General features: G+C 46.7%; 1 protein-coding gene across 49 annotated transcripts in view; it reads right to left on the bottom strand.

Annotated features, from left to right (window-relative positions):
• Positions 1–25,019, bottom strand: part of Tcf7l2 (transcription factor 7 like 2) — a 186,937-nt gene that overhangs the window by 152,365 nt on the left and 9,553 nt on the right. For 29 of the 49 annotated variants that reach the window (XR_009594248.1, XM_060391406.1, XM_060391413.1 and 26 more), the window contains exon 4: positions 21,401–21,469. The exons of the other annotated variants lie outside the window; for them this stretch is intronic. Coding sequence is in view for 28 of the 29 variants with exons in the window: in XM_060391406.1 (XP_060247389.1) it covers positions 21,401–21,469 (69 nt within the window). In the remaining variant the exon portion in view is untranslated. The remainder of the gene's footprint in view (positions 1–21,400; positions 21,470–25,019) is intronic. 49 annotated transcript variants of the gene reach the window in all.

Here is a 25,019-nt window from a genome sequence, read left to right as displayed (position 1 = left end):
CCACCCAGATCACACCTTAGCCACTTGCTAGCCATGCACACCACAGCAGCCTCTCAGCTTCAAAACCCATCTTTACCATGAATGTGTCTTAGTTAGGTTTCCATTGCTATGATAAAACACCATGACCAAGAGCAACCTGGGGAGGGGAGGTGATTCACCTCACAACATGTGGGCCATCGCGAAGGGATGTCAGGACAGGAACTCTAGTCAGGAAGTGATGCAGAAGCCAGGGAGGGATCCTGCTTACTGGCTAGATCTCCATAGCCTGTTCAGGGTACTTCCTTATAAGGAGGGCCGTCAGGGATGGCCCCTCCCACTCTGAACCAGGCCCTCCCACGCTGAACCAGGCCCTCCCACAGCAGTCATTAACCAAGACAATACCCAAAAGACTTGCCTATACACCCAAATTATGGGTGGCATTTTCTAACTAATATTACCTCTTCTCAAATAGCTCTAGCTTGAGTCAAGCTGACCAAAAAGTTGATGTACACCATTACTGGGAACATCAGGTAGAAAAGTATGTAAAATGATTCAGAAACTGGTCATGTAAAGCATTCAAATAAAACATTCTCTTTCTCCTTCTCTCTCTCCTTCCTCCCTCCCTTTCTCTCTTCCTTTCTCTCTCTCTCTCTCTCTCTCTCTCTGTCTGTCTGTCTGTCTGTCTCTCTCTCTCTCTCTCTCTGTCAAGTACGCACGCACTCTTACAGTTGAAAAAACAAGACCTAAGTTCCTTTATAAAACAAGAGCCACCAAGGACCCCAGTACTAGGGAGCCGCCTATACAGATAAAGTACTTGCTGTCCAAGAGTGAAATGTTGAGGTCAAATGCCATGAATCCAGATAAAACTGGACAAGGTAGCACAAGCATATAATCCCAGTGTTCTTAGAGTGAGCTAGGAGTCAGAGATAGGACAGTGCCCAGGAGGTCTTGGGTCAACTAGCCTCTTGCACACATTAGTCAGGCTCTATTTCAAACAGGGTCAAAGGTGAGGTACAATACCCAAGGTTGCCCTCTGACCTCCACATATGCCCCACAACAAGTGCAAAACCTCACACAAACACATGCACACATATCATGCTCACTAAACACACACAAGCCAGGTACAGTGGTGCTCACCTTTAATCCCAGCACTTGGGGGTCAGAGGCTAGCAGATCTCTGTGAGGTTGAGGAAGCCAGATCTACATAGAAGGTGCCAGGATAGCCAGGGCTCCCCAGTGAGATTCTGCCTCAAAAACCAAACCGGAAACCAACCACAAAAGAGAGAAAAGACCTCAAAACTGTAAGGTATTTCTCCTCTTAATGCACATTCCTGAAAAGAATCCATTTCAGAGCTGAACAACTGAGGCTAGAGTCACTGACTGATCGTGCTCACCTTCAAGACTGGGGCAGGGAAGGGGAGCACTCAGCAGGAATGCTTCCAAAAGGAGCTGGTAAAGGAGCCAGGTGGGGCAGTCTAGGATATTGGGACATGGAAGAATGGCGCCTCTTGAACTGAGATGAGACAGAGGCTCAAGGCAAAACACAGGACTAAGGACTGTGATTCTTCTGCTTCTGTTTGGTTCCAACCAATTACGCTAAGGGGAAAGGCATAGGTGGCAGGTAACAGGCAAATGCAAATATTTCTCTCCTTTTTCTGATTTATATTTGTTTTATGTCTGTGTATTTGTTCATGCCTGGTGTCCGCAGCCACCAGAAGAGAGCATCAGATTCCCTGGAACTGAAGTTGCAGATGATGTGAGCTACCACATAGGTGCTGGGAATCCAATCAGCCAGTGCTCTTAACTACTGAGCTGGTAAGTATTTCTTGCTAGTGGGCACCACACACACACACACACACACACACACACACACACTTACACACACACACACACACACATACACACACACACACTTACACAGAGAGACAGTAAATGAATGTAATTTTGGAAAGAATTTAGATTCCTCAAAGCTACCTGTAAGCAGCTTTAGTTTATAAAAAAATAAAATAAAATAAAATAAAAGCAAAAATTATAGTATTATTTCATTTGGGCAATAATCACTTGAGAGAGATCATTTTCATTGCCCCTGTTTTATGGAAAAGGAACAGAAGTTGGGGTGCAAGTTGAAGCAGAGGTGCAGTCTCAAAGCTGGGCAGCTAGGACTGACAGCCAGGTCTGCCTGGCTGCACCCTAGCTCTCAGCCGCTTTCTCTGGGGTACCGGGTGCTTCTGAAGCAGTTTTCGGCTCAGCACACAGTTTTCTAACTGTGCTGCAAAAGGAATGAGCCTGTAGTTCCCAGCTCAGAAAGTCAAGGGCCACCTCAACAGAAAGCGTACTACCTCAAGCCTTGCAAAGCACAGGAGTAATTCCTCCCTGAAGATGCTTTACAGCAAGAATTTGATGCCTGTCTTCACCCACCAATCTCTCCAAGCCCAGCAGCAAAGCCACAGACATAAAACAAGGCAGGCTTGTTCACCTCTGGGTATTAGATCACATCCAACTAGAAATCACCAAACCAGGAACCTTGTGTTGCCAAAGAAAAGGAAGAGGGTGGCACAATGACCATCTCGGCAAAGTTCTCAAAACGGCACTTCCTCAGGACCTTCCAGGGGAGTCGTGGAGGCGGGGGAAGGAGAGGGTTGCAGAAAGGCTCTAATGCATCACCTCAGACATAGCCTGAGCATTTCTTCAACTGAGTGCCCGCAACAACAGTGACTGCTAAGTGTGCAGACCGATTATAGCTTCACTTTCAAAAGAGCTTTGATTGATCTTTTTTGATAGACCTGAAATAAATTAAACTAGATTGACTCACTTGAGAATGGACTCTAATCCCTTAGTCAGATCCCGGAGAACTCAAACCAAACCAGCAGTTAATTTAGGCTTTACAAGATAAAGCATGAGAAATCCAAGTTGATGTACCCCAGAGCAAAGCTGACGTCATTTCTGTGAGCAATTGGCCCACTGCTTTCAGGAACTAATCAGTTCTTGGGTGAGTGGGTGCCAAGCCAGTGCTCTCAGAACGAAACCAGCTCAGAGAAGGGAGGAAAAGAGAGAGAAAGCCAGAACCCACTCCCTGAAGACAGCACATTTTCACTCTCCTTGCAGCATCCCCTGATCCACAAACAGCCAAGGGCTTGACCAGAGCCTGCGCACCCACATAACCATAAGAAACAGCAGCCACACTCTGAATGTGTCTTAAAAAGGGTGGGGAGGCAGAATCACCCAGGAAAATATTCCCCACTGCTATCTCAGTCCCTCATCTTTGAAGATCACCCTTTATCTCTACTTCAGGGTGCCTTTGATTTGAATATAGGAATTTCAAGGCTTTCAAGTGGCATCGTAGCAGCTGCCCATGGCACTAATAGAGTTAACAAGATACACACACACACACACACACACACACACACACACACACACGAGCTTTTTCCAAGCTAAGCTCCAGATACCTCACTACCAGAAAGCCTTTCCAACTTTTGCCAGCATGTTTCCTGATGTGATTAAAGCCCCAACCTTTTGTGAAGGTCGGCCCTCCCCTCCTGAGGGCTCCCCCACCTGTAGCCCCTCCAACATTCCGGCCAGCAAGGGTGACTGGGTCTCCCAACATTGCTTCATAGAACTCTGTTTACTGACTATAAGGGGATCAAGAATTGAAATCCAATTTAAGGAATTATGGTGCCTTCAGACTGTTTTTCCTCAACGATGAAAAAAGACAGACATGTTGTTCCTGGAATTACGCCAGAAGAAACTGATCCTTGTAGTAATACAAGAGAAAAAAAAGAAAGAGATCAATGTATGTGTTTATACATGTGCTGGGGGAGGGGATGGCTCCAACGAGAGTTAAATTCTTAGTAATAAGTGAATTTGCTTCATTCAATGGCATGAGCCTGAAGTTTAATTCAAAGCCCTGTTTTGATATCTGCTTATCTGGGTGGAACTGACCCATCATGACTTCTGAGAAGCAGAAGAAAGGTACCCAGAAAAGATGGAATGTAAGACATGGTAAAGTACACTACATAGTCTATCTGCTTGCTAGCAGCAGATTGAGCAGGGAACCCAAGTTGTCGAGGGGAGCAGGAGTACTATTCCCTTCACACAAAAGTAACTACTGTTGCTTGGTGCTGGCCCTGTGTCCAGCTGCTTGCTGCTGTCTCACTTAACCCTGAGGGAAACTGCACTGTGGCTAAACTCACACTCAGAGCAGTGAAGTAACCAGACGTTCGCTGCAGTCAATGGAGGACTCTTTCCACAGCAAAAGCCTTTGACTTCTATGGTTCTGAGGATCAAACCCAGGTCCTTCCACATGTAAACAGGTGCTAGCCAAATGAGCTATGCTCCTAGTGCCACAGATAAGCTTCTAAAGCTACAAGAACATTCCTCTGGCTTCTCATTGGCTCTTCTGTTGCACACACCCTATGGAGGCATTTCACAGCTCAGCAAAGGACAAATGAAGAATCAGCCACCCCTGTCAGGCGGTTAGAGAGTGGACTTGGGAGAAGGTTGCTCCTAGCCTCATCTATCCATAATTAATTCTTCTGCCACAATTATATACAAAAGGAGGTTCTCCCCAGAGGAAACCACCTGGTCTCACGGAGCAATGCCTGAGGAAATAGGCCAGTGTTGGTGTTAACTGGGGGTGGGAAAGATGGATGCTAGATTAAATAAATTAAGATATTTCAGATAGCAAATCACAGCTCCTGTTGAAAGCCATGCCATCTACAGAATAGCTGGAAGCCACTTCACAGCCTGAGGTTACTGACAGCTGGAATAGTATGGCCAGCACTAGAAATAAATAAGTAAAATAAAACAAAACCTGATAGCTTTCTGATTAACAGGCATGGGCAAACAAGTACTGTTTGCTTGTTTTATTTTTGTTTTGCTTTGCTTTGCTCTTCAGCATCTCTCTCTTTCTTAGATTTTTTTCAAGACAGGGTTTCTCTGTGTGGCCTTGGTTGTCCTGGACTCGCATAGTAGACTAGGCTGGCCTTGAACTCACAGTGATCCCCCTGCCTCTGACTCCCTGAGTGCTAGGATTAAAGGTGAGCACCACCAATACCAAAACAAGTATTATTATTGTTGTTGTTGTTATCATTATTATTATCACATTGGGGAGGGTTGGGAGAGAGAATCACACTTGCCTAATGTTTTATACACATATACACATTATTGTTATAATCTATTACTACCTTGGGGCAGTTTAGGAAGGGTAATGACACTTGCTTAACATTTTACACACACACAAGACAAGAGGAAGAGAATCACACGGCAAATCCAAAGAGGAGCCCACGAGGGAGCTTAGCACTTACTGCCAAGCCTGACCAACTGAACTCAGTCTTTGAGACACATGGCAGAAGGCGAAATCAACTCCCTCGAGTCGTCCTCTGGCCTCTGAGCATACCACAGCACACATGTACCCACATGCATGTAAGCATGTAAACACACATGCATTCACAATACATGTCATTTTAAAAAAATAGCTCCTACTGACTAGACCGCCTGCTGGCTCCTCATAGCTCACCCCTCCTCCTTTCATATGTGCCTCTGAAAACGTAAAGAGAGCAACAAACACCCACAGCACGGAGGCACTGTGCTTTAAAGCCGGCCATCTGCAAGTGAGGGGTCTGAACCTTCTAGAGCCAGCACATGGCAAAGAAACAATGGCTGCCTTCAAGTCAATGGGGAGAAGCAGTGTCATTTCTCTAAAGCCTGGTGGAATACATCATCCTGGACAAACTCCTTTCCACACCACTGTTACCCAAGGCTAAGTGTGAACAGACCAGGTTGGCTGCCCACTGATGGATTTCTCACTCAAGAGAAAACCACAAGAAAGTTCCAGCAAGCTGGCCTATGCTAAGGGCTCAATACAAAGTGTCAGCACTTCATCCCGGAGGTGTTAGTGCCCAGGAACGCAAAGGTGAGCATCTGTGCCCAGCTTCCCAGATCACTTACCCTGGTAACCCAGGAGCAACAGGGATCTTGAAAGCAAATTGGAGGAGAAGGAGGAGAAAGAGGAGAAGGGAGAGGGGAAGAAGGGGGGAGAAGAAAGGGGAGAAGGTGGAGAGGAGAAAGAGGTAGAGGAGGATCGGGATGAGGAGGAGGGAGCTGTTACATGCTCATTACAATGCAAACAAGAGGCTGACCAGAACAGCAGAGGAAAATCCCTCTACAGAAAAAAATGTGTTAAGTTCACAAGCCAGGAGCCAGGAGTCTGCCTTCAAGAACCTGAAGGGAATGGCTTTTAAATGTATATTTTTAATGAAGAACTAAGCAAGAGAAATGTAACCAAAGGGACACCATGACCAGGCCACAAATCCTGTCTGGCTGTCACTCATTTCATGCCCATCAGAAGTTGAATGATTCTGAGTTCAGCCCCTGCTATACGTTTTTTGTTTGTTTGCTTGCTTGTTTGTTTGTTTGTTTGTTTCCCTGCCCTCCATAGGGAGGTGAATTTTGGTAGATAGCCTCTTGCACTGTAACTCCCTTCTGTGACTCTAGCACACGCGTGTGAGGAAGAACTCCCACCAGATCCATCATGTGATGGGGGAGGGGAGCTGGAAGTGGGAAGCAGTGTGGCACAAGCCCATCAGCTAGGCACAGGTTTTCATTGCTCAGGCACAGTGAGTGGCACACCCACACGTTTCACATGTGTGCATTGGGTACACACTCAGGCACAATGAGTGGCACAACTGTATACATTTCCCATGTGTCAGGCACTGGGTTAGACCCAGTAACAGTCTCCCAACCTTCTCCACGACAAATCAGACTTCATTAACTCCATTTCTCTCAGATGAGAAAACACCAACAAAGACCAGAGCAATTCAACCACCAGTCTAACTTCAAGTTTTCAACCTTAAGTTAAAACAAAACAACAACAAAAGTTTAGCCATATCAAGAATGAAACAATGTCATCTGGAGAAAAGGGGATAGAATTTGAGATCATGTTAGGCAGAAATGAGCCAAACTCAGAACAGCAAGTGTCTCTCACACACACACAAAAGCAAGGATGGGGAGGGAGTCCAGTGCGGGTGTGGAGGGACAGGGCAGGCCGCGGGGCAAGTGCAAGCTGCCCAAATGACTGTGTATGAACCTGTCGTTGTGAAACATTGTCTTTACACTAACCAAAAAGTGGCAAAGTGGGGAATAATGAATGCTGGGATGAAGAAAAAGTCCCTGCTTCATCAGAAAACTCTGAAATGGAAACTAGTTAATGAAGAAAACATAATGCTTCCAAAAGAGGCAGCAGGAAGGGGCTGGAGAGATGGCTCAGTGGTTAAGAGCGCTGTGTGCTCTTCCAAAGGAACCCAGGTTCAATTCCCAGCACCCAGATGGCAGCTCACAACTGTCTATAATGCCAATTCTAAGAGATCTGACACCTTTACACTAATGCACATAAAATAAAATTAAACAAATTTTTAAAAAAATTTAAAAAAAAAATAGGGAACACAGAACTGGGAACCCAGGAGAATATGGAAGGTGGGTCTGGCAGGTCTGGCTGCTTCCAGCACAGTCCTCAGAGGTGTGACAGAAGGCCCACAGGAGGAGGAACTCAGACCCCAGGAGAGGCCTGGGACACAAACAAGGGCTCTACAGCAATCCGCCAGAGACTCTACTGGGTCCCCTCAAGAGCCAGCGTCCTGGGTCACCATTCAGAGCAGGCTCCCTCACCAGTTCACCCGGGCTCACAAGCGGTGACAGTGACTACAAACCACAAACCAGAAGTCAGACCAAAAGATAAAAAACTGCACCCTCGGGGTAAGAGCAGAGATATCAGAGCCAAGGGCTGGAATCAAAACCATCGTTTCTTTGCTTCTGCTTGTGGTTTTGAGTGCACACTCTGAATAGTCAGATCCCAGCTTTCGGTCACTTTCAAGCCATTGCCAGGCTCCTTTAAGTGCTGGTGTGCAAAATTCCAAACCAGGGGAGGACAGGGACAACTGAGTGCAGCTACAACTTTGACACAGTGGGGTGCTGGGACCCCAAAAGCAACTCATTTGGTGTCTAAACCATCCTAAAATAATAAATAAATACATTAATTAATTAATTAATGGTGTCGAGTGGCACTATTTCCACTTCCTGATGAAGACTGACCAGAAAATTTGACCCGACTGAAAAGTGGCCCAACAAAAACAGATTTATTTTTCTTTCTTCCTTCTTTTTTTTCTTTTTCTTTTCTTTTTTTTTGAAGCAGGGGTGGGGGTGGGAGTGGGGAGACTACCCTCCAGGGAAGGAGACCACCCCATCACAAAGCCTCATCCAGACTCAAGGATTCAAGCTGAGCAACAGCCCTTCACAACAAATGGCTTCACACGCTGGGCCTTTTTGGGAGTGACATTTGTCATCTGCTTTCCCTCACAGCTGTGACAGCAATGACACGTTTTAAGAAAACATAAGCCAAAATAGTGTGCATAAGAACTATGGACAATCAGGCAGACTCGCCCTTCACTTTGGAGCACTTTCCAAAACTTTCTTTAATTTCTCTTTGGAGGGGAAAGAAAAGTCTTGATACATTGAGCATGTGACTTTGGCTTACTGCTGTTTCCTTTTAGGGTTTTGTTTCATTATGGAGAAGCTCTCTGCTTCTCCAGGAATTATGAAGAAATAAATGCTGCCTGGCTCCAGAATGAAAATGAAGCAATTAAAGAGCAGGAGGAAGAACTCGGGGAGGTTTGTTTTTGATTTCAAGGATAAGAATCAAGTTCAGGACTTGGTGACTCCTAGGACAATCCTGAATTGAGTCACATACATTCCATAAATCAATAAAGCCCTTATGTGGACTCCTCCCTAGCCTTCTCACTCCTGGCTCTTTTTTGATATGTATTTATATCTTGGGAGCTAATCAAAAGGACAAAGGTTCCTCTCTGTATGTGGCCACAAGATTTCAGCTTGGCTGTGCTACCAGAAAGCAGGAAGTTAACCAGAAAAAGAAAAAAAAAAAAAAAAAAAAAAAGAGGCAGAGGGCCCAGAGGCAACTTCACTGACCCTAACTCACTCGCAGGGAGCCTAACTCACTATCCTGCCCAGCTCACATCTCTAGCCCACCATGAAGAATATAAACCTGTCAATCACTTTCAAAGCCAGAGTAGAGTCCCCAACTCAGAAAAGGTCAGAGCATGCTGCTGCTTCCAAGGCAGACAAAAACCTTCAGATGGGGGGACACCCCAGCACATTTCCTCTCAGCCCACTGAATCACCTTGTCCCAGTTCTGAGCTATTTGGAAGCCAGCCATGGGGCAGGGCCAATAGAGAGAATATAATAGGGGATTTTGGAGACGAGGTAGTTTACATTTCTCCAAGGAGTCCATCTACCGTCTTCTGGTAACGGGGCTGGCATGTTCACTTTCTCAGATTCAGTGTTAAGACGGTACAAGGTTTTAATTCTTTTGTTACCAAACTGTTGCTGGCTCTTTAACTAAGCTGAAACTTGGAGAGAACAAGAAAGGAGATTTCCACCAGATCCGCCTCAGGACAAAAGCTGTGTGGGGAACAAGCAGAAGGGGAGCGCACCATGCCCCTTGAGGTGCACTGTCCCCTGATGGCAGGGACCTTCCATCCACACCACTACTAGACTGACGGGGTAGAAGATCTCAGCCAAGCACTCCTCACCCTCTGCCCAAGCACCCTGAGTCCTCCTTTCTCTTGCAAGTCCAATCCAGTCTAAAAGGAAAAAAGAAAACCCCCAAAACAGAAGAAAACAAAGAAGTAAGGGTGACTTGTTTGTGGGGCTTCCTCTCTCCTCCCAAAACGTGAAGAGGTTGCAGGTTTCCAAGAGCACCCTGGAAAGCCAGAACTGCAGAGTGATGAAAACTGTGCTCAATGTAAAACATACGTACGCAAAAACTGAATAAACAGGGGAGCGAGATGGCTCAGCAGGTAATGGCACCTGCCACCAAGGCTCACAACCTCAGCCACATCCTACAACCCACACATACATGTTCCAGTGTGTGTGTGTCAGCCAGCACACATACATATATGCACACATAATAAACTAAATGGTACTACAATTATTAAAAGAAAACTTAAAAGTGAACATTTTAAACAATATGAAGTAAATCAAATCCATCCATTGTTATACAGGTAAACAAATGACCAAGAACTGCAAGGCAGGGGCGACATAGAATGGAAATTGGCCTAATGGTCCTTATTCTATGTCTTCAAAAGCTCAGGTGTCCAGCTGAGAAAGCCCCTCCCTTAGCTCAATGCTTTCATTATATAATTAGTGAGCACGAAGCATGTGAAAGCTACATTAGCCAACAGCTGTTTAAAATAGACCTCTTTTCAAATGCTTTCAACTATGCCTAATACATGTAACTTAGACCACAATGCCCCTTTGACTTTCCAAAAGAGAATTAAATATCCTGGCATATAGATACACACATATGTATGTATGTATTTATATTAAGCATGGTCCTTCCTTTCTGTCTGTCTCTGTCTGTCTCTCCCTCTCCTTTTGCTTTCTAGAAAGAACTTTCCAAAGCTCAGAAAAAGCCCGTAAGGGTGTCCGGCTGGAAACACGTCAGAGCCCTTCAGTCCTTCCTGATTTTGACTGTCAGTGGCATTCAGGAAAAGCAGATCCCCTTTCTGCTTCGTATATTTTCCTTATTGGTTCATTTACACAGCGCTGTTCCCCCGCGGCACTGAGTACATCTTTTTGTCATTCTGTTTTCCCCGCCATTAGTGCAGGCCGACACGCAGCTGCTTCACAAGAGTGGCCGCAGCCCGGCCCATCACTTTTCCCCCATGGTCACCCCTTTGACGAATGTTCACCAACACTCATACATCATCCCCAAATTGGTCCAAATGAATTAAACACAGCTCTGCTTAACATTACGAGATTTAAATGGATTTTCTCTCTACAGGTCTGCCCCATAATTGGGTTTATCCATCTTGTTGAAGTACAGTTTACACTTGCTAACATCACGCCAATTCAAGCTACATTTTCTGCTCCAGTGACAGGAGCAAGGCAGATTTGTCATCGGATCATAACAGGTAATTCAAACAACAATTAGTTTGATGACGGCCCGTATGTCAATGTCTGCTCCCCGCAGCCTGGCTCACACCCGATGCTCTCTGCTCCTCAAGATGAATTGTCCTGGCGATTCTTCAATTTCAATCATCAACAATGCTTACTGGATCAGCTGAGAAACTATTGACACAGGCTTGTCTTCCCTGCAGGGCAGCCTCCACCACAGCCCTGGTGGGAAGAGTTCCCAGTACCCCTTGGACAGAACACCACCACAGACATCCATTTTCAAGTCTTGGAAATTGTCTAGCTTTCAACCAGGGCCATTTATTCTGGGGCTTCATCTCAACCTCTGAAACGCAGAGCTGCACTGAGCTTGAGAGCAGAAAGGGCTCTGTCGGTTTATGTGGCTTAGGCACCCACAAGGAGCAAAGCCCTCTTCGGGGATGATTGACAGCTGTCATCGCCTGGAAAAACAGTATGATGCCGTGGACATCACTGCTTATCACTTAAAAAGAAACAAGCAAAAGGGAAAAGGCCTAGAGAGTTTTTAAAAGCCAGCTAAGTCCCACATTCCAAAAACCAGAAAGCAAACACAAACCAGCCCAGCCACGGCTACTCACTAAAGCCATGGCACCACGGCCATTAAGACGGCACACATTAACACCAGGGACAGCTGAAATCAAACTGAAAAACCCAGGAAAGAACATCAAGTTGATGGAGGAGTTGAATTCCCACTCAAATTATTCAGCAGAAGACAAGAAACAAATTACCATTGGCTTTCCATGTTATAAAGGGGCTATTATTTAAAAATCTGGAAAAGCACTCCATTGCCACGTGCAGTACACCCGGGCCTACCCCATATGTTATATATGTTACCCATATATCTCACTCATATGTTATTTCCTTCTGCTCAGCTAGATGTGGTTTGGTTCATTGGTTGATTAATTGGCTTGCTTGTCTGTCTGTGGCAGCATCTAACGTAGCCCAGGATGACCTTGAATTCACTTGGTAGCCAAGGATGACCTCCACTGGGTGCTGGAATTGCAGGCGGTTTACAGAGGTGGTTTATACAGTGCTGGGATTGAACCCAGCGCTCATGTGTGCTGAGCAAGCACTCCGGCTAGCTCCCAAGCACTCGGCGAGGTATTTCACATTCAGACCTCTCATCCACCTACTACAGCTTCAGCCACTGGGATCTGAATAGTACAATACAATCCCGGCCCTCAGGAAGAGCCTGCGCGTCACAAAATTGAGGCAGAATCTTTTAGTGACACAAGACAGATGCAAACAGCAACTAACAGGAGTCATAAATCTATGTTACCCACTGAAGATAGCCAAGGCTATCAAATTTATCATGTGTGAGGTTCCTGACTGGAAAAAAAAATCTGCATGTCAGGATAAGCCGTTCTCCAGACCAGCAGCCTAGGGCCTCACAGGCATCAATGGCGAAGCCAGAGGCATGTATGCAAGTGCCCTCCTGTGCACCACTGCCTCATCCAGCCCATGCCAAACCCTGTCTCATTCAGCCTCTCAACCTCAGCGAAACATCTCAGGTGCCACCATTGTCCCATTGCTCAGATCATGAGTGGGAGTTTAGCATGCCTGAGACTCAAACCCAGGCGACCTATGACACCCAACCCTGACCTTCCCCACCTGTTCCCTTAAAATGCAAAGGCAATGGGGTCGTGGCTACCATAGCCTCTCGGGGAGGACACTCACTTTAAACTAGGCCAGTGATTCCCAGCCAGAGGTGACTTTGACCCCCAGGGAAAACCAGGTCATTTCCGGGAGAACTTTTAGTTGCCATCTTCTATTGAGTTGTTGAGGCCAGAGAAGGCGATACAGACAGTTCCCTGCACCAAAGAAACCGCCTGGCTCAAAATATCATTGTCCTGAGGCTGAGAGATCCTGCACTAAGCAGCCCCACCCAACCTGTCTGTCACTCACCCCACCCCCAACCTCCCACAGCAAACAGCCAATGAAAAGGCAGGAATGTCTGCATCCCACCCCTCTGCCTGCACAAAAAATGGTGTAGCAGGTACTTTTCTAAATGCATGCCTCAAAACCAAGGTTTTGTGAGGATGCTTCACAGAGCCCACACACCTCTGATTCTAGTGTTTCTTTCCTTAATAAGATACACCTTACATGCAGCTACTTTGAAACTTTTTTTGCAATCTGATTAAGCCCTCAACTCACTGCCAAGCCGTGGTTTGGGTGGGACCCTCCAGGATAAGTCTGCTGCCAGCATGCTAAGCCAGCGGGGAGGGGGGGTGGGGGGTGAGAAACAGCAGCTATTTATCTGCCTGATTAGAACTTGATACCAGCTGTCCCAACAGAACTCCAGAAACAAATGAAGTTCCAGGCCCGATAAGGCTGCAAATACCAGCTCTAACCCATTTAGAAAGGCTGGTGCTCAGCTAAACAGCTCCTGTGATTGCCAAGGACTTTATAAAAAACGTAAATATCATAGAGCGAAACTTATAAACTTTCTCTCTTATGCTGAGAAAGTGGAACCAGCTGCTTGCCACAGACCAGGCCTCCGAATGCACTCACTGTGGCCCACCAGGAGTGCGCAGACAGCCCACAGGGAAGCTCTTTTTACTTTCTGATCCAGGACTAGAACTGGTCCTGCATCCCAACCCATCCAGACAAGCTGCTCTCTCAGTGCCTCCCAATGGTGCGGTCCAAGCAAACAATCAACAGGGGCAAACACTGTGTCTCAAACAGAGCAGCAGAAGTGGAAAGCGGTGGGCAAGCAAAGTGTAGTGAGGCCGGGCTGTTTCTCCCGCCAGGGCAGGAAGGCTGCTGTTGACCTGGACTTAAAAAGACAGGTGCACCAACAGTTAAGAGCACTTGTAGCTCTTGGAAAGGACCGGTGCTCGGTTCCCAGCACCGACACTGTGGCTCCCAACCATCCATTCACCAGTTTCAGGGGGCTCCAATGCCCTCTTCTGATCCATGGAAACCAGGCACACACTGGCACATATCTTGCTCCTTTCCACCACCATGTAAGACCCTGGAAAAAGTGAAGCCCGGCTGCTTCTCTGCATCACTCACCTCCCTGCCCTATCAAAACAGGCTCTTCCTTTGCTCTGTTCCAGAGTGGTCCAGCATAGTCTGAAATACCGGTGCCCAAGCCCAGCCCCAGACCGTCAGAACCCAAACCTGTGCTTCAGCATGACCTGACAGTGTGAAAAGCAGGAGGCTGCCTAGTGCCTCTGCAGCCCTCTGCACTTCCCTGCCCCTGACGCCACCGCACACCTCTCTTTTCACGGGTCCTAATCTAGGAGACAGTGCTTATCACAGGCTCCCTGTTCACACACTGCTCTTAACACGGACTCCTAGCCGGGTGCGGTGGCCCACGCCTGTAATCCCAGGACTTGGGCAGAGGCAGGCAGGCACATCTTTGTGAGTTTGAGGTTAGCCTGGTCTACAAAGTAGGTCTAGGACAGTCAAAAAACAAAACAAAACAAAACAAAACAAAAAACAAAACAACAACAACAAAAAAAACAGGCTCCTACCATTCCACAGACCCCAGCCATCTGCTGAATTCTGAATGCAGACAGCCTTTTTTCTCCATGCAGGATGAGTCAAGTTTAAAGAAACAAATCAGCTTTCCCTCCCACAAAAATGGGAGAGGGCGCCTTGGTACAACTGTCCTCCACACAAAGACTATCTGTGCACAGCTTTGCCCTGAGTGGGGTCTGCTTAGACTCCAGGATGTCAAGATCAGAGTGCCTCAACTGTGTTTCACTGAAGTCACCTAGGAAGCTATTAGCAAACAGATGCTGGTCCGAACGTTCAAAGGATGCTAATCTCAGCACTGCCCAGTGTCTGTGGTGTGAAGCCAGAGTCGGGAACCAACTTGGACCCGTGATTCTCCACTGACCCAGAGAAGGGCCCCAGATTTACTCAGTAACATGGTAGAACTGCAAACACAGGCGCCCAGAACAGACCTACAGCACATGAGCCTGGGACAGGAGCCCAGTTCTTAAGCTCTGAGATGTTCCCAGGAGATAGTGGCTCAAATTCAGGACACACTAAGGACAGGGATCTCCAGCAAAGAGCACCCAGGCCATGCTCCCAGCAGAGGTCCCGTGGGCTCTCTGTAAAGTCTAGGAAGCTGGGTGGTAGCCACAGCCTGTGAAAACAGGTAGGCCCTCTTTGTAGTTTTTTCAGTACTGGGAATCGAAGTCAAGGGCTCAGGTGTGCACCCGCCTCTCAGCCACATCCTTAGCCTTGAACACGGCTTTAAGCAGACAGCTTAGCATGAAGCTATGCCAGCAGCCTTACTCCAATCTCACTGGCCTGGGTTTGAATCCTAACAGACCTTGGGAAAAATAACATGTCAGGTGTCTACTTCCTCATTTGCAAAATGGGGTATGGTGATAATAAGAGAAACTCTGCTGCTCGATGCTCCACGCACTGATGAGAAATCAATAAAAAATCACTTAACACTTAAGCCATTGTGGCAGGAGAACTCAATAAACATAAGCTATTATTATTAACTGTTGTGCTTCTTGCTGCCTCTGACCCCAACACCAAGCACCTCATTGTCCCAGCTAAGCTTTCAGAATCAAATGCCCTCTTCACAGAAACCTAGGAGGCAAAAGCCTGGGCAGAAGCTCACTGAAACAGACGGGCAGTCTGCTCTCACAGGGGAAAATACTATCCCGTACAAACAGCCAACAGAGCTTCCAATAAATAATCAATGGATTGATTTCAGAAGAATCTACGGCTGCCCTTCTCAGCCTTTAGTAGCCAAAAAATCTAATCAGAGAGGGAACTCCTAGCATGGACCAAGGCCTGGGTTCCACCCACTGAACCACAGGTAGCAATGATCATGAAGATGACAACGACTTTCGGACTAAGTGGGAAGTCTAGCCTTTAGAGCATCGTTTTCAACCTTGGGGTTGCGACCCCCAAGACCATCCCACAACACAGATATTTACATTACGATTTGTAACAGTAGCAAAATTACACTTGTGAAGTAGCAACAAGAATAACTGTACGGTTGGGCTCACCACAGCATGAGGAGCTGTATTAAAGGGTCGCGGGGCCAGGAGAGAACCATGCAGGTAGAACAAGAAACGGTGCTTAGAAACCAGTATCTGGGTCTAGCAAATGGCTCAACAAGTAGAGGCATTTGTCACCATCGTGACAAACCAAATTCCATCCCCAGAGCCACACCCACGCATGCACACCAAAACACACACTGAAACAGTGTAAAAACAGAAATTTTTATCAGTATCTGAAGCCAAGAGAAGGTGTCCAAGAGCAAGGGATTTGTCTGTTTTACTCACAAATCCATTTCTTTGAGTGAATGAAGCTGCTATATGAATGAGCTAGTGCCCCCAATTCAAGCATCTCTCCAGTGAGAACACCTCCCCAGCGAGAACTGGCTCCTTTCATTCCTCAGTGGAAAGTGGATGTACGTTCTCACATCCAAGCAAGTGCATACACCAGACACTGAGCTCGGAGGCCAGGCAAGGTGTGGACACCCCCGAAAGTTCAAGCAGGGTCAGAAGCTCAACAACAGCTTTGATTAGTAGTGAGTTCTAGGTCAGCCTGAGCTACATGAGACACTGTTTTAAATTTTAAGATAATAATTACTATAAAGTTTTGTGGTTCAAACTGACTGATTTCTGAGAAATGTCCCACTTAGGCCAACTCTGCACATTCAGATGAAATGAAAGTCTAGGAAAAAGAATGTGTACCAGGACAAATTAAGAATACAGTAGAGAAGCTGGGCATGGTGGCACACACCTGTGGCCTCTCGGGAGCCTGAGGCAGGAGATCTCTGTGAGTCTGAGGCAAGCTTGACCTCAAAGGAAGTCCTGGCCAGCCAGGACTACACAGGACTACATACAACCCCCACACCCAATAAAAGAACACAATACAGATCAAATTAGAGCCCCACAGGGACACCAGGAACCCTCACACACATTCCACCTCACTCTTAAATTCTGAACAAATCTCTCAGTCTAGCTGTCTTCATCGTGAGCACAGAATAAGCTCCAGCCATGGACCTCACATATCTGTGAGACAAGACAACCCGTTCTCAGTCAGGATTAGGAGTTAGAGTGCACAAGCTTTCCATCCTTCTTGCTTTGACTCCAAAAAGCAGCCAAGCTCTGGAAGGAGGTCCTGGGAGTCCCAGTGAACTCCTGCAGAAGAGTAGGACCAAGCACTTCGGAAAGCTCACACAAGATCTTGCAAGCTTAACAAGAGGGAAAGAGCAAAGCTCACTGCAAAGTCTCTACTGCTCAGCTGTGCAAACAAATAAAAAGGTCCATTTCTCCTGGATCCTCTCCTACTTGTCTGTGACCGCACACACAAGTGTGCATATGCACACGAAAACACATACAAAAACCACTTCACATCTCCAAAGAAAAACAACCACGGAAGGTCTACACAGTTTGTTTTTGTTGCGTGTAGTGCTTTTTCCCCTAAATCACATCTGACTGTGTTAAAACAGCAACCTTTGGCCAAAATACTCTTAAAACAAAGCTTAATTGGTTTTCAAGTAGCTCTTCAAAGAACCTAGGGAAACATCTTCTGTAGGTCTCGGCCTTGATTGCAGAACTGCTCTTAGAGGCTACGATAATGACCCCGAGTAGGAATGCTGGAGGTGGGCCCTCCAGGGAGGCTACAGCAATGCCTAACTGTGTGCACCACCTCTGCAGGCCATCTCTAGGAGGCAGCTCTGCCTTTGCATGTCTGCAATTAGGGTTTCATCCTCCTAGTCAGCATGGATCTTCATCGCCCCGTTAACAGAGATGGTGGAGGACTTCCAAAGATGGAGGACCAGAAGCCAAACCCCCTCCCGGATGGGGTGACCCAGAAGAGCAGCTACCAGTAGCCTCAGATGGTACGTAGATCATTTTGCCACTACCCCTGCAAATATGCCACTCACTCTCCACACAACAAGCAATTGCCATACATTTCAAAGATGACATTCTGGCATTCTGTGAGCAGGCCTCTGTCTAAAACAGATGACTGATGCAAAGCTGCAATTACACCCCTCAACCTCCCCTAGGCCCATGGTAGGTGCTAGTGCAGAACAATAGGCACAGGCACACGTTCCTTCAAAAGATGTACAAAACCTACTAGTCCTGCGTTTGTGATAGGATGAAGCTGAAAGCAACAAAGTATCCAACATCACAGAACAGTATGGTATGATTCCACTTATATAAAGCCAAAAACAAAAAACGAAACAAAGCAGCTAAGGGAATCTACTGCTGGAATTTCAGTTTCTAATGGGGAGAGAAGAAGAAGCCACAATGCTCGGAAAAGGGAGGAACAAGGAAGACTTAAGAGTATTTCATCAACTTGGTAAACTTAAGCCCAGGGGCCACAATCCAGCTAGTATTTGTATTTATAAATAAAGTATTATTGAAACACACCCACACTTTTTCCTTCATGTTCATCTCAAGATGCCTTTGAACCAAAGGAACTTTAAGTTAACCAGAGCTTAAAATGTGCACAAGCCCACCTGCACACTGATGTGGGTGAGGCCTCTTGAATGCTCACACATCACTAAGTCCATCCTCCTCCTCACCCCTGTGGACTGTGCTGTGCCTCAGGGACAAGTCTGAAAAGCCATTGGTCTAGAGCTCCACTCAGGGATCAGGCTCACATTTAGCATACAGGTGGCCCTGTGTTCCATCACCAACACAGACACACAGCAACAGAATTAAATAACAATTTATTATCATTATTAATAACAACTGTACATCATGTGTTTTATGCGCCTTATACTGTGTTCTCAGCCATGCTCACTGTCCTTGTCTTTTCAGACCCGAGAACGGCTAGGAGACTGGATCAAAAGGGGGGAAGGTCCCAGCACGGCCCCTGATCCTAGGGGAGAAGAGATGTGTCTATAGTGTCGCTCACAGGCCATTCACACCCACGGTGAAGTTGGCTGAGTGCTGAGGTGACAGAGGGGTAGGGAGGGCAAGAGGAATGAATCTCATGTGATGCCCGGTGTCATACTACCAAGTTATTTTAGGACGGAGCTTAGGAGAGCAGCAAGCTCAGCTCCTGCTGAAATACAGTATTTATTAAGGTTCATACAGTTTTAAGTTTCCAGGAAGAAACTGCTGCCCCAACTTCACGCAGGATTTCAGCTTTGCATGAGAGAAGGCAGAGAAGGCCAGGTCTGTTTTCTGTGCTGGGAGGGGCCGCCCTGCCTCTCCTCTCACCCCAGCCAGGCTGAAATGTCCAGAGAATTTTGAGAACAATCTTATTCTGTCTGAGCTCTGCCTTTTCTTCCCTCTGCTTCTTTTGTTTTGTTTTTGGCCATTTATCCTTTGATGATCACGCTAAAACTACAGCTAGCTGCCATTTGGCTTGGCCTTGGGCTGGTCCAGCAGACACTGAGGGAGAATGGACACTTCTGAAAGCATACTGCTGGAGTTCCAATAAAACGTCCCTCTGTTTGCCCACATGGGCATCAGGCCTTAGCAAATAGAAGCAGAGGAGAACAATACTACCTGTTCATGGAGGAACAGGGATGGTTTCAGTCCTTCAAACAATAAGCTCTGTAATTTACTCCATCTTCCTCCTGAGAAAGGGCTTCACATGGCCCGCGTCGTGCCAGGTGGTTTGGAGAAAGACGAACTGCACCTCCAAACAAGGGACACTTCAGCACGGGGTGTAAAGATTCAACAGCTGGGCTGGTCCCGGGCTGGTCTCCCAGTGACATGGCCCCAGCCAGCCTTTCCACACCAAGATAAGGATCACTGTCCTATTCAGCCTCGACAATTCCCACACCCCAGGCAACAAGACTTTCCAGCCCTCCTGTGCTAGAATGGCCTCCCTGGGCCTGGGGACACTGTGTTTATCCACCCATTCATCCAGAGCTGGGGTTTGGACTTGCTTTCTAACCAAGCCCTAAGTCTAAACTGTTTTCTAAAAGCAAGACTTACTGGGCCTTAAAAGGAAGCGGCTTCCAACAGGAAGTGTGCCAGAAAGAAATGGAGCATCACGCTCACCACACACACCAGTTTTGAAAATATCTGGGCATGGAGGAGTAAAAGTCAAGACACGTGCTTTGTCCCTGAAGTACACACAGAAAGTCAGTGCCCTCACCCAAGCACAGAGGTAACATAAATTTTTTTAAGCCCAGCCGCTACAACCTGGAAACAAATACAAGAAGACTAGGAACCAAGCACATTTTTGAAAGCCCTGCTGACTCCTGCCTCTCACTGGGAGGATAGTTCCATCTGCGAATGGCTATTTCTAAGTGACATGGAGGCTGAAGTGGATTTGAAATGGCAAAGCTCAGAAGAGGAAACATGGTGTGTGGAAAACGAGAGTCCCATTAGACCACACACGTGCACACACACCCATCTGCATACAGGTATTTATGTGTGCACACACTATGCACGTACATGGTGCACTCGGTCATGTATAGTTGCACACATGTATATTTGGACACATGTCTACACTCACCTGTATATAGGCATGCATGTCCACATGCACAAACGCACTCAGTACACAAGTAACCTGCAAAGGCCTCCTACCACAGACTAAGCCAACAGCAACATAGGGGGCCTAAGGCAGACTTCCACAGCCAACACTCTCAAGAGCCTCCTTGCCAAGGAAGGGTTAACATGGAGCAATCAAGAGGTGGGGGTACAGTGAGGGGTACACTGAGGGCCACCACAGAGGCCTCCCTCATCACAAGGCCAGGCCCGCAGACAAGAGTGCGTTAGTGCAGTGCGCCTGGCTGCCGCTGCCGCTGCCGCTGCCCTTCAGCCCCACATCTGGATTAGTCTGATTTGTTTGCCTCTGGATTCGAAGGAATGGAAGCACTACAAGAGCAGGAAACGGGGTGCTCACCAGCAGCCGGGCGCTCCGCCTTTCCCTTCCAACACTTCCAGGGTCACCTATGAGGGGCCCACGAGAAACCAACTTTTCGGGGCGATCAGGGCGAAAGTGGTCTTCCTAGCATTACTTACCACGACTTCCATCCACAGGAAGCAGCTCTCCCTGCTGTCACACGGCCTCCCACCCAGCCCTCTTTCTCGTTCTTCCTGTTCACATTTTGTCAACTGTTTTCCTCCCAACTCAAAGCCCTTCCCTCAGCAAAAGGCAGTAACCACAACCAATCTGGAGTCTGAGCACCCATGATGCCAGATCAAGACAGTCTTAACAGATTTATCTTTCTTTTCGTATCTTTAAATCATTTCAGGAACACATCTTCTGTTCACTTCCCACCTCCCTCAATGCTTCAAATCACCACCACCATCACACCTTCATAATGACAGCACCATCATCATCACCATCCTCATCACCATCAGCATCACCATCACCATCCCCATCATCATCACCATCATCACCATCCTCATCACCATCACCATCATCAACATCATCTGGGTGAGGGAGGCAGAGAATAAAAAGACACAAGAGACCTACACATTGGTAATTCGAGCTTCAGAATCTCTTGGCCTCCTACCTGAATTGCAATCTGGTGTTCAATCGTTTTGTACGCAGAGTAATGAGTGCTGCCGGATTGAAAATGGAGCTGTAGGAAGAAACCAAATCAAAGCGTTCTGCTCATGTCACAAACTACAAGAAAACATCCTAAGCAGTTCATGAATAGCAGACAAACCTCCCTAGACTGAACTGCCACCTTGGCATTCAATCAAGACCTGTGGACTTTCATTATTACGGATAAGATAATCACACAAATATGAATTGTTGCTTTGGTTTTGTTTTGGGGTTTTTTGTTTTGTTTTTTAAAGCACCAATTCAATAAGCAAAAAGGGGAGGAGGAGGGGCAGGAGTGAGAATCAGTGACATGGAAAGCAAAGAATGAAGCCCATGAAGACACAGAGGAGGCCAGTGGGTGCTGAGCAGTGGGTGCAGAGCAGAAGGCTGAAGAAAATGGAACAGGGTGCTGCAAGTCAACAGTCTGCGACACGTAGCCAAGAGTACAGACAGTGAGGCTGTGAGAAGCCAGGAGCCTGCATAAGGACAAGCCCCACCCCTCCATCTCTAACAACTGAGCCCTGGCTCCCAGACACAAATCTATTTCTGGGAAAAACAAATGTCTCCACGGAATTCAGGGGCCACTCAGTACCTTATACATTCTTTCACCATGACTAAGCCATCAGATCCTAAGACCTCTCCACAACCCACACTCTAGTACCCTAACGCGTCCCCCCAAAGTAAGCCAAGAATGTAAAGAGCCCCAGGTAGGTGAGGGGCCAGCTCTCAGTAAGTCTGTGCTCACATCTGGAAAAAGCACTTTCCATCCAGTCTTTCCCTCTTCAGCCACACTCCACCTCCACTGTAGAAGTGAACACCCAAAAGCACCAAGACTCCTCCCCAAATCTTTCTTCCCCCAAATGGTACAGTTAACCTTAGCATGCTACCCACTGGGAAAACAAGCACCATGGGCTGAGACATTTTATAAATGACACAATAATGATGGGGAAGGGGGCTGAGGGTTGAGGGTATGTCTCTGCAGTTATCTGAAATGCATTACCATACTCAAGCAGATGAGGAAGCATCAGATGATGAAGAGAAATCCCTGCCTATGCCCCTCCTTCAGCAGATAAATCAGGAGTACCTCCTCCAAACACTTGGACAGACATCATCCTTATCGTCTGTACTGCATCACTACAAACTAAAAGGACCACAGCTTCAGAATTAAGTTACCAGAACCCTTCTGTGTTTCAAGTACCACTGCAGGAGAGTTTTAAACTCAGTTAATTTATAATCTTGTTCCCTGGAAAGAAAGCCATTCAATAGGGTCCGTTTGCTCTTTTAAAAAGGAAAAAGATTGCCATACATTCTGAACTAAAATGTAACACTCTAACCCCACATTGCCCAAAACAGAAGATTAATAAGTACCCGTTTTTAGGCTACAATGGACTTGAAGAGGATTCTAACAGTCCCAAAGAAGCTAAAAATGGTATATGTTTTCTGTAACAAAGCATGGTGATCAAAATCAGACAAAATAAAGGTGGAAAAAAATAATAATAATACTCTCTGTACATGCCAAAGCAAAGCAATAAAGCGCACTCCCTCATACAAGTTAGTACGGCAGTGTAAACTAATACTGTCTCCACACAGGCCCCACACAGTCACAAGCAGCCCGTCCAAAGTGACTGGCTGAAAAGAAAGATGCTTCTCTGCCCTCTGTCCCCAGCCAGTCACCCCAGTCAAGGAAGCTGGGATTTCGCTCATTACTGTGACAATTTTCCATCACGTTAAAACAACTTTTGTGTTGGGGACAGGTCGCTCTGCGAGTTTGGAATTCCTGGCCAAAGAACAACTCCTGCCTGAGAGGCAGTTCTCTCTCTCCTCAGCAGAGCAGGCAACAGTAACAACTTGGTCCTCCCTTTCAAGGGTTTTATTCTCCTCTTTTCCAATTGCCCAATTCAGAGCTTAATGGAAACTTGTCCAAGCTTCTCTTCCCACAAACCCTACGGAGCCCCAGGCAATCTGTACTCAGGGTAACCACAGGAATCTTATATTGTCAATTAAAATTGAGTGGGCACCTGATAACTGCGGATATGCTGTGGAAAATAATTTCATTTTAGTCATCGTCTTATGAATAAATTAATGAAACTGTGGCTATGCCAAATGTAATTTTCACTTGTCCAGTTCCATTCTTAATCCTTGCATTCATCACCTTCCCATATAGCACCAAATGAGCCTGAAGTGAATGCTGCAATTAAAATAGTAAATACACACACACATACATGTACACAGAGGTTTCTAACGATGATAGGAGAATCCTGCATCAAGAACCTCCAGTTACACATGCCTACACAGAGATGCCATGTACGCATACAAACTACACCCTCACACCATTTTCATACCTCCAAACAATGTAACTTCCTTAGGGTATCAGCAATACAGAAATGCTCTTACCCACTCACAATTCCAGCCTGGGCAAAAGACTCCCTCAGAATCTAAATAAGATCTCTCCCAGCAACCAACCACCGTGTCACAGAGACTTCGGAGCCTACACTACCTCCAGCAACCTCAAACAGCTAATGTTCTTGTTTCTCCTTGGGGTTTCTACCACCTCTTCCCCCAAAAAAAGGTTTTCTGAAACACACAATTTTATCAGCTTTTTGTGCCTTTCCTATACAACATGAAGATGCCGTGTTTGTTTACAGTCCAGCTTCTTAAAGATGAAATGCACATGTTCCATAGGAACTTGGCACTATAAACTGAACTGGTCTCTTGTTAGCCTGTCTCTGCCTCCCACCCGCACTAAGGGAGAAAACAAAACATGCTTAAGCCTGTGTGGTGAAAGGGTATGTGGAGACAGAATCCAGGATAAGATGGCTTATGTCTTATCTGAGATTAAAAAGTTGGCGCTAAACCAGGCACAGTGGCACACATCTGTCATCCCAGCACTCGGGAAGGCAGAGGCAGGCAGATCTCTGTGAGTTTGAGGCCAGCTTGGTCTACAAAGCCAGTCCAGGACAGCCAGGGCTACACAGAGAAACCCTGTCTCGAAAACAAACAAACAAACAAACAAACAAACAAAAAAGTAGGGTCTACATGTTTAAGCTGCCCTGCACAGGTCACCTAGAAGGCTCGAGGTCATTTCCTCATCCATCACTGTGCCTTCTCTATCTGGGTGCACCTTACGCCTAGGACTGGGGTCTCTCCCTTAAAGCAGGCCCCAGGGTCCCTCCATTCTTCTTCCCCCTAGGAAGCCCCTCAAAAGGACATTTGCCCTCGCTAGTCATAGCAGGCAAGCACCCTCTTGATGTGAGCACCCAAGCAGCCAGGCCCCACCTGTCCTGAAGAGTCAGGGAGAGCCGGCAGTTTTAAGCATATGTTTGCAACACTCTGACTAACTGCTTCCCTTATTACCCTATCTCACTTCCTTTGGCTTCATTTCTAATCATTGCCACTGACTCTGAAGTTGATGCTGCAGATACTGAAGATCAGAGATACCCAGGGATGGAAGAGGAAACGGCCTTTGTCAGCCACAGGAATCGCAGGCTCCAAGCCACAATCAAAACAACGGGCTTCCAGTGGGAAGAAGAGACCATGCAGTACACTTCACTGACGGGATGAGGTAGGGCCTGCGCTTGTTTTTC

This window comes from Meriones unguiculatus, chromosome 1 (genome assembly GCF_030254825.1).
Source record: "Meriones unguiculatus strain TT.TT164.6M chromosome 1, Bangor_MerUng_6.1, whole genome shotgun sequence".
Classification (NCBI taxonomy): domain Eukaryota; kingdom Metazoa; phylum Chordata; class Mammalia; order Rodentia; family Muridae; genus Meriones; species Meriones unguiculatus.
The sequence above is the reverse complement of the archived record's forward strand: the minus strand, read 5'-3'. Positions and strand labels throughout refer to the sequence as shown.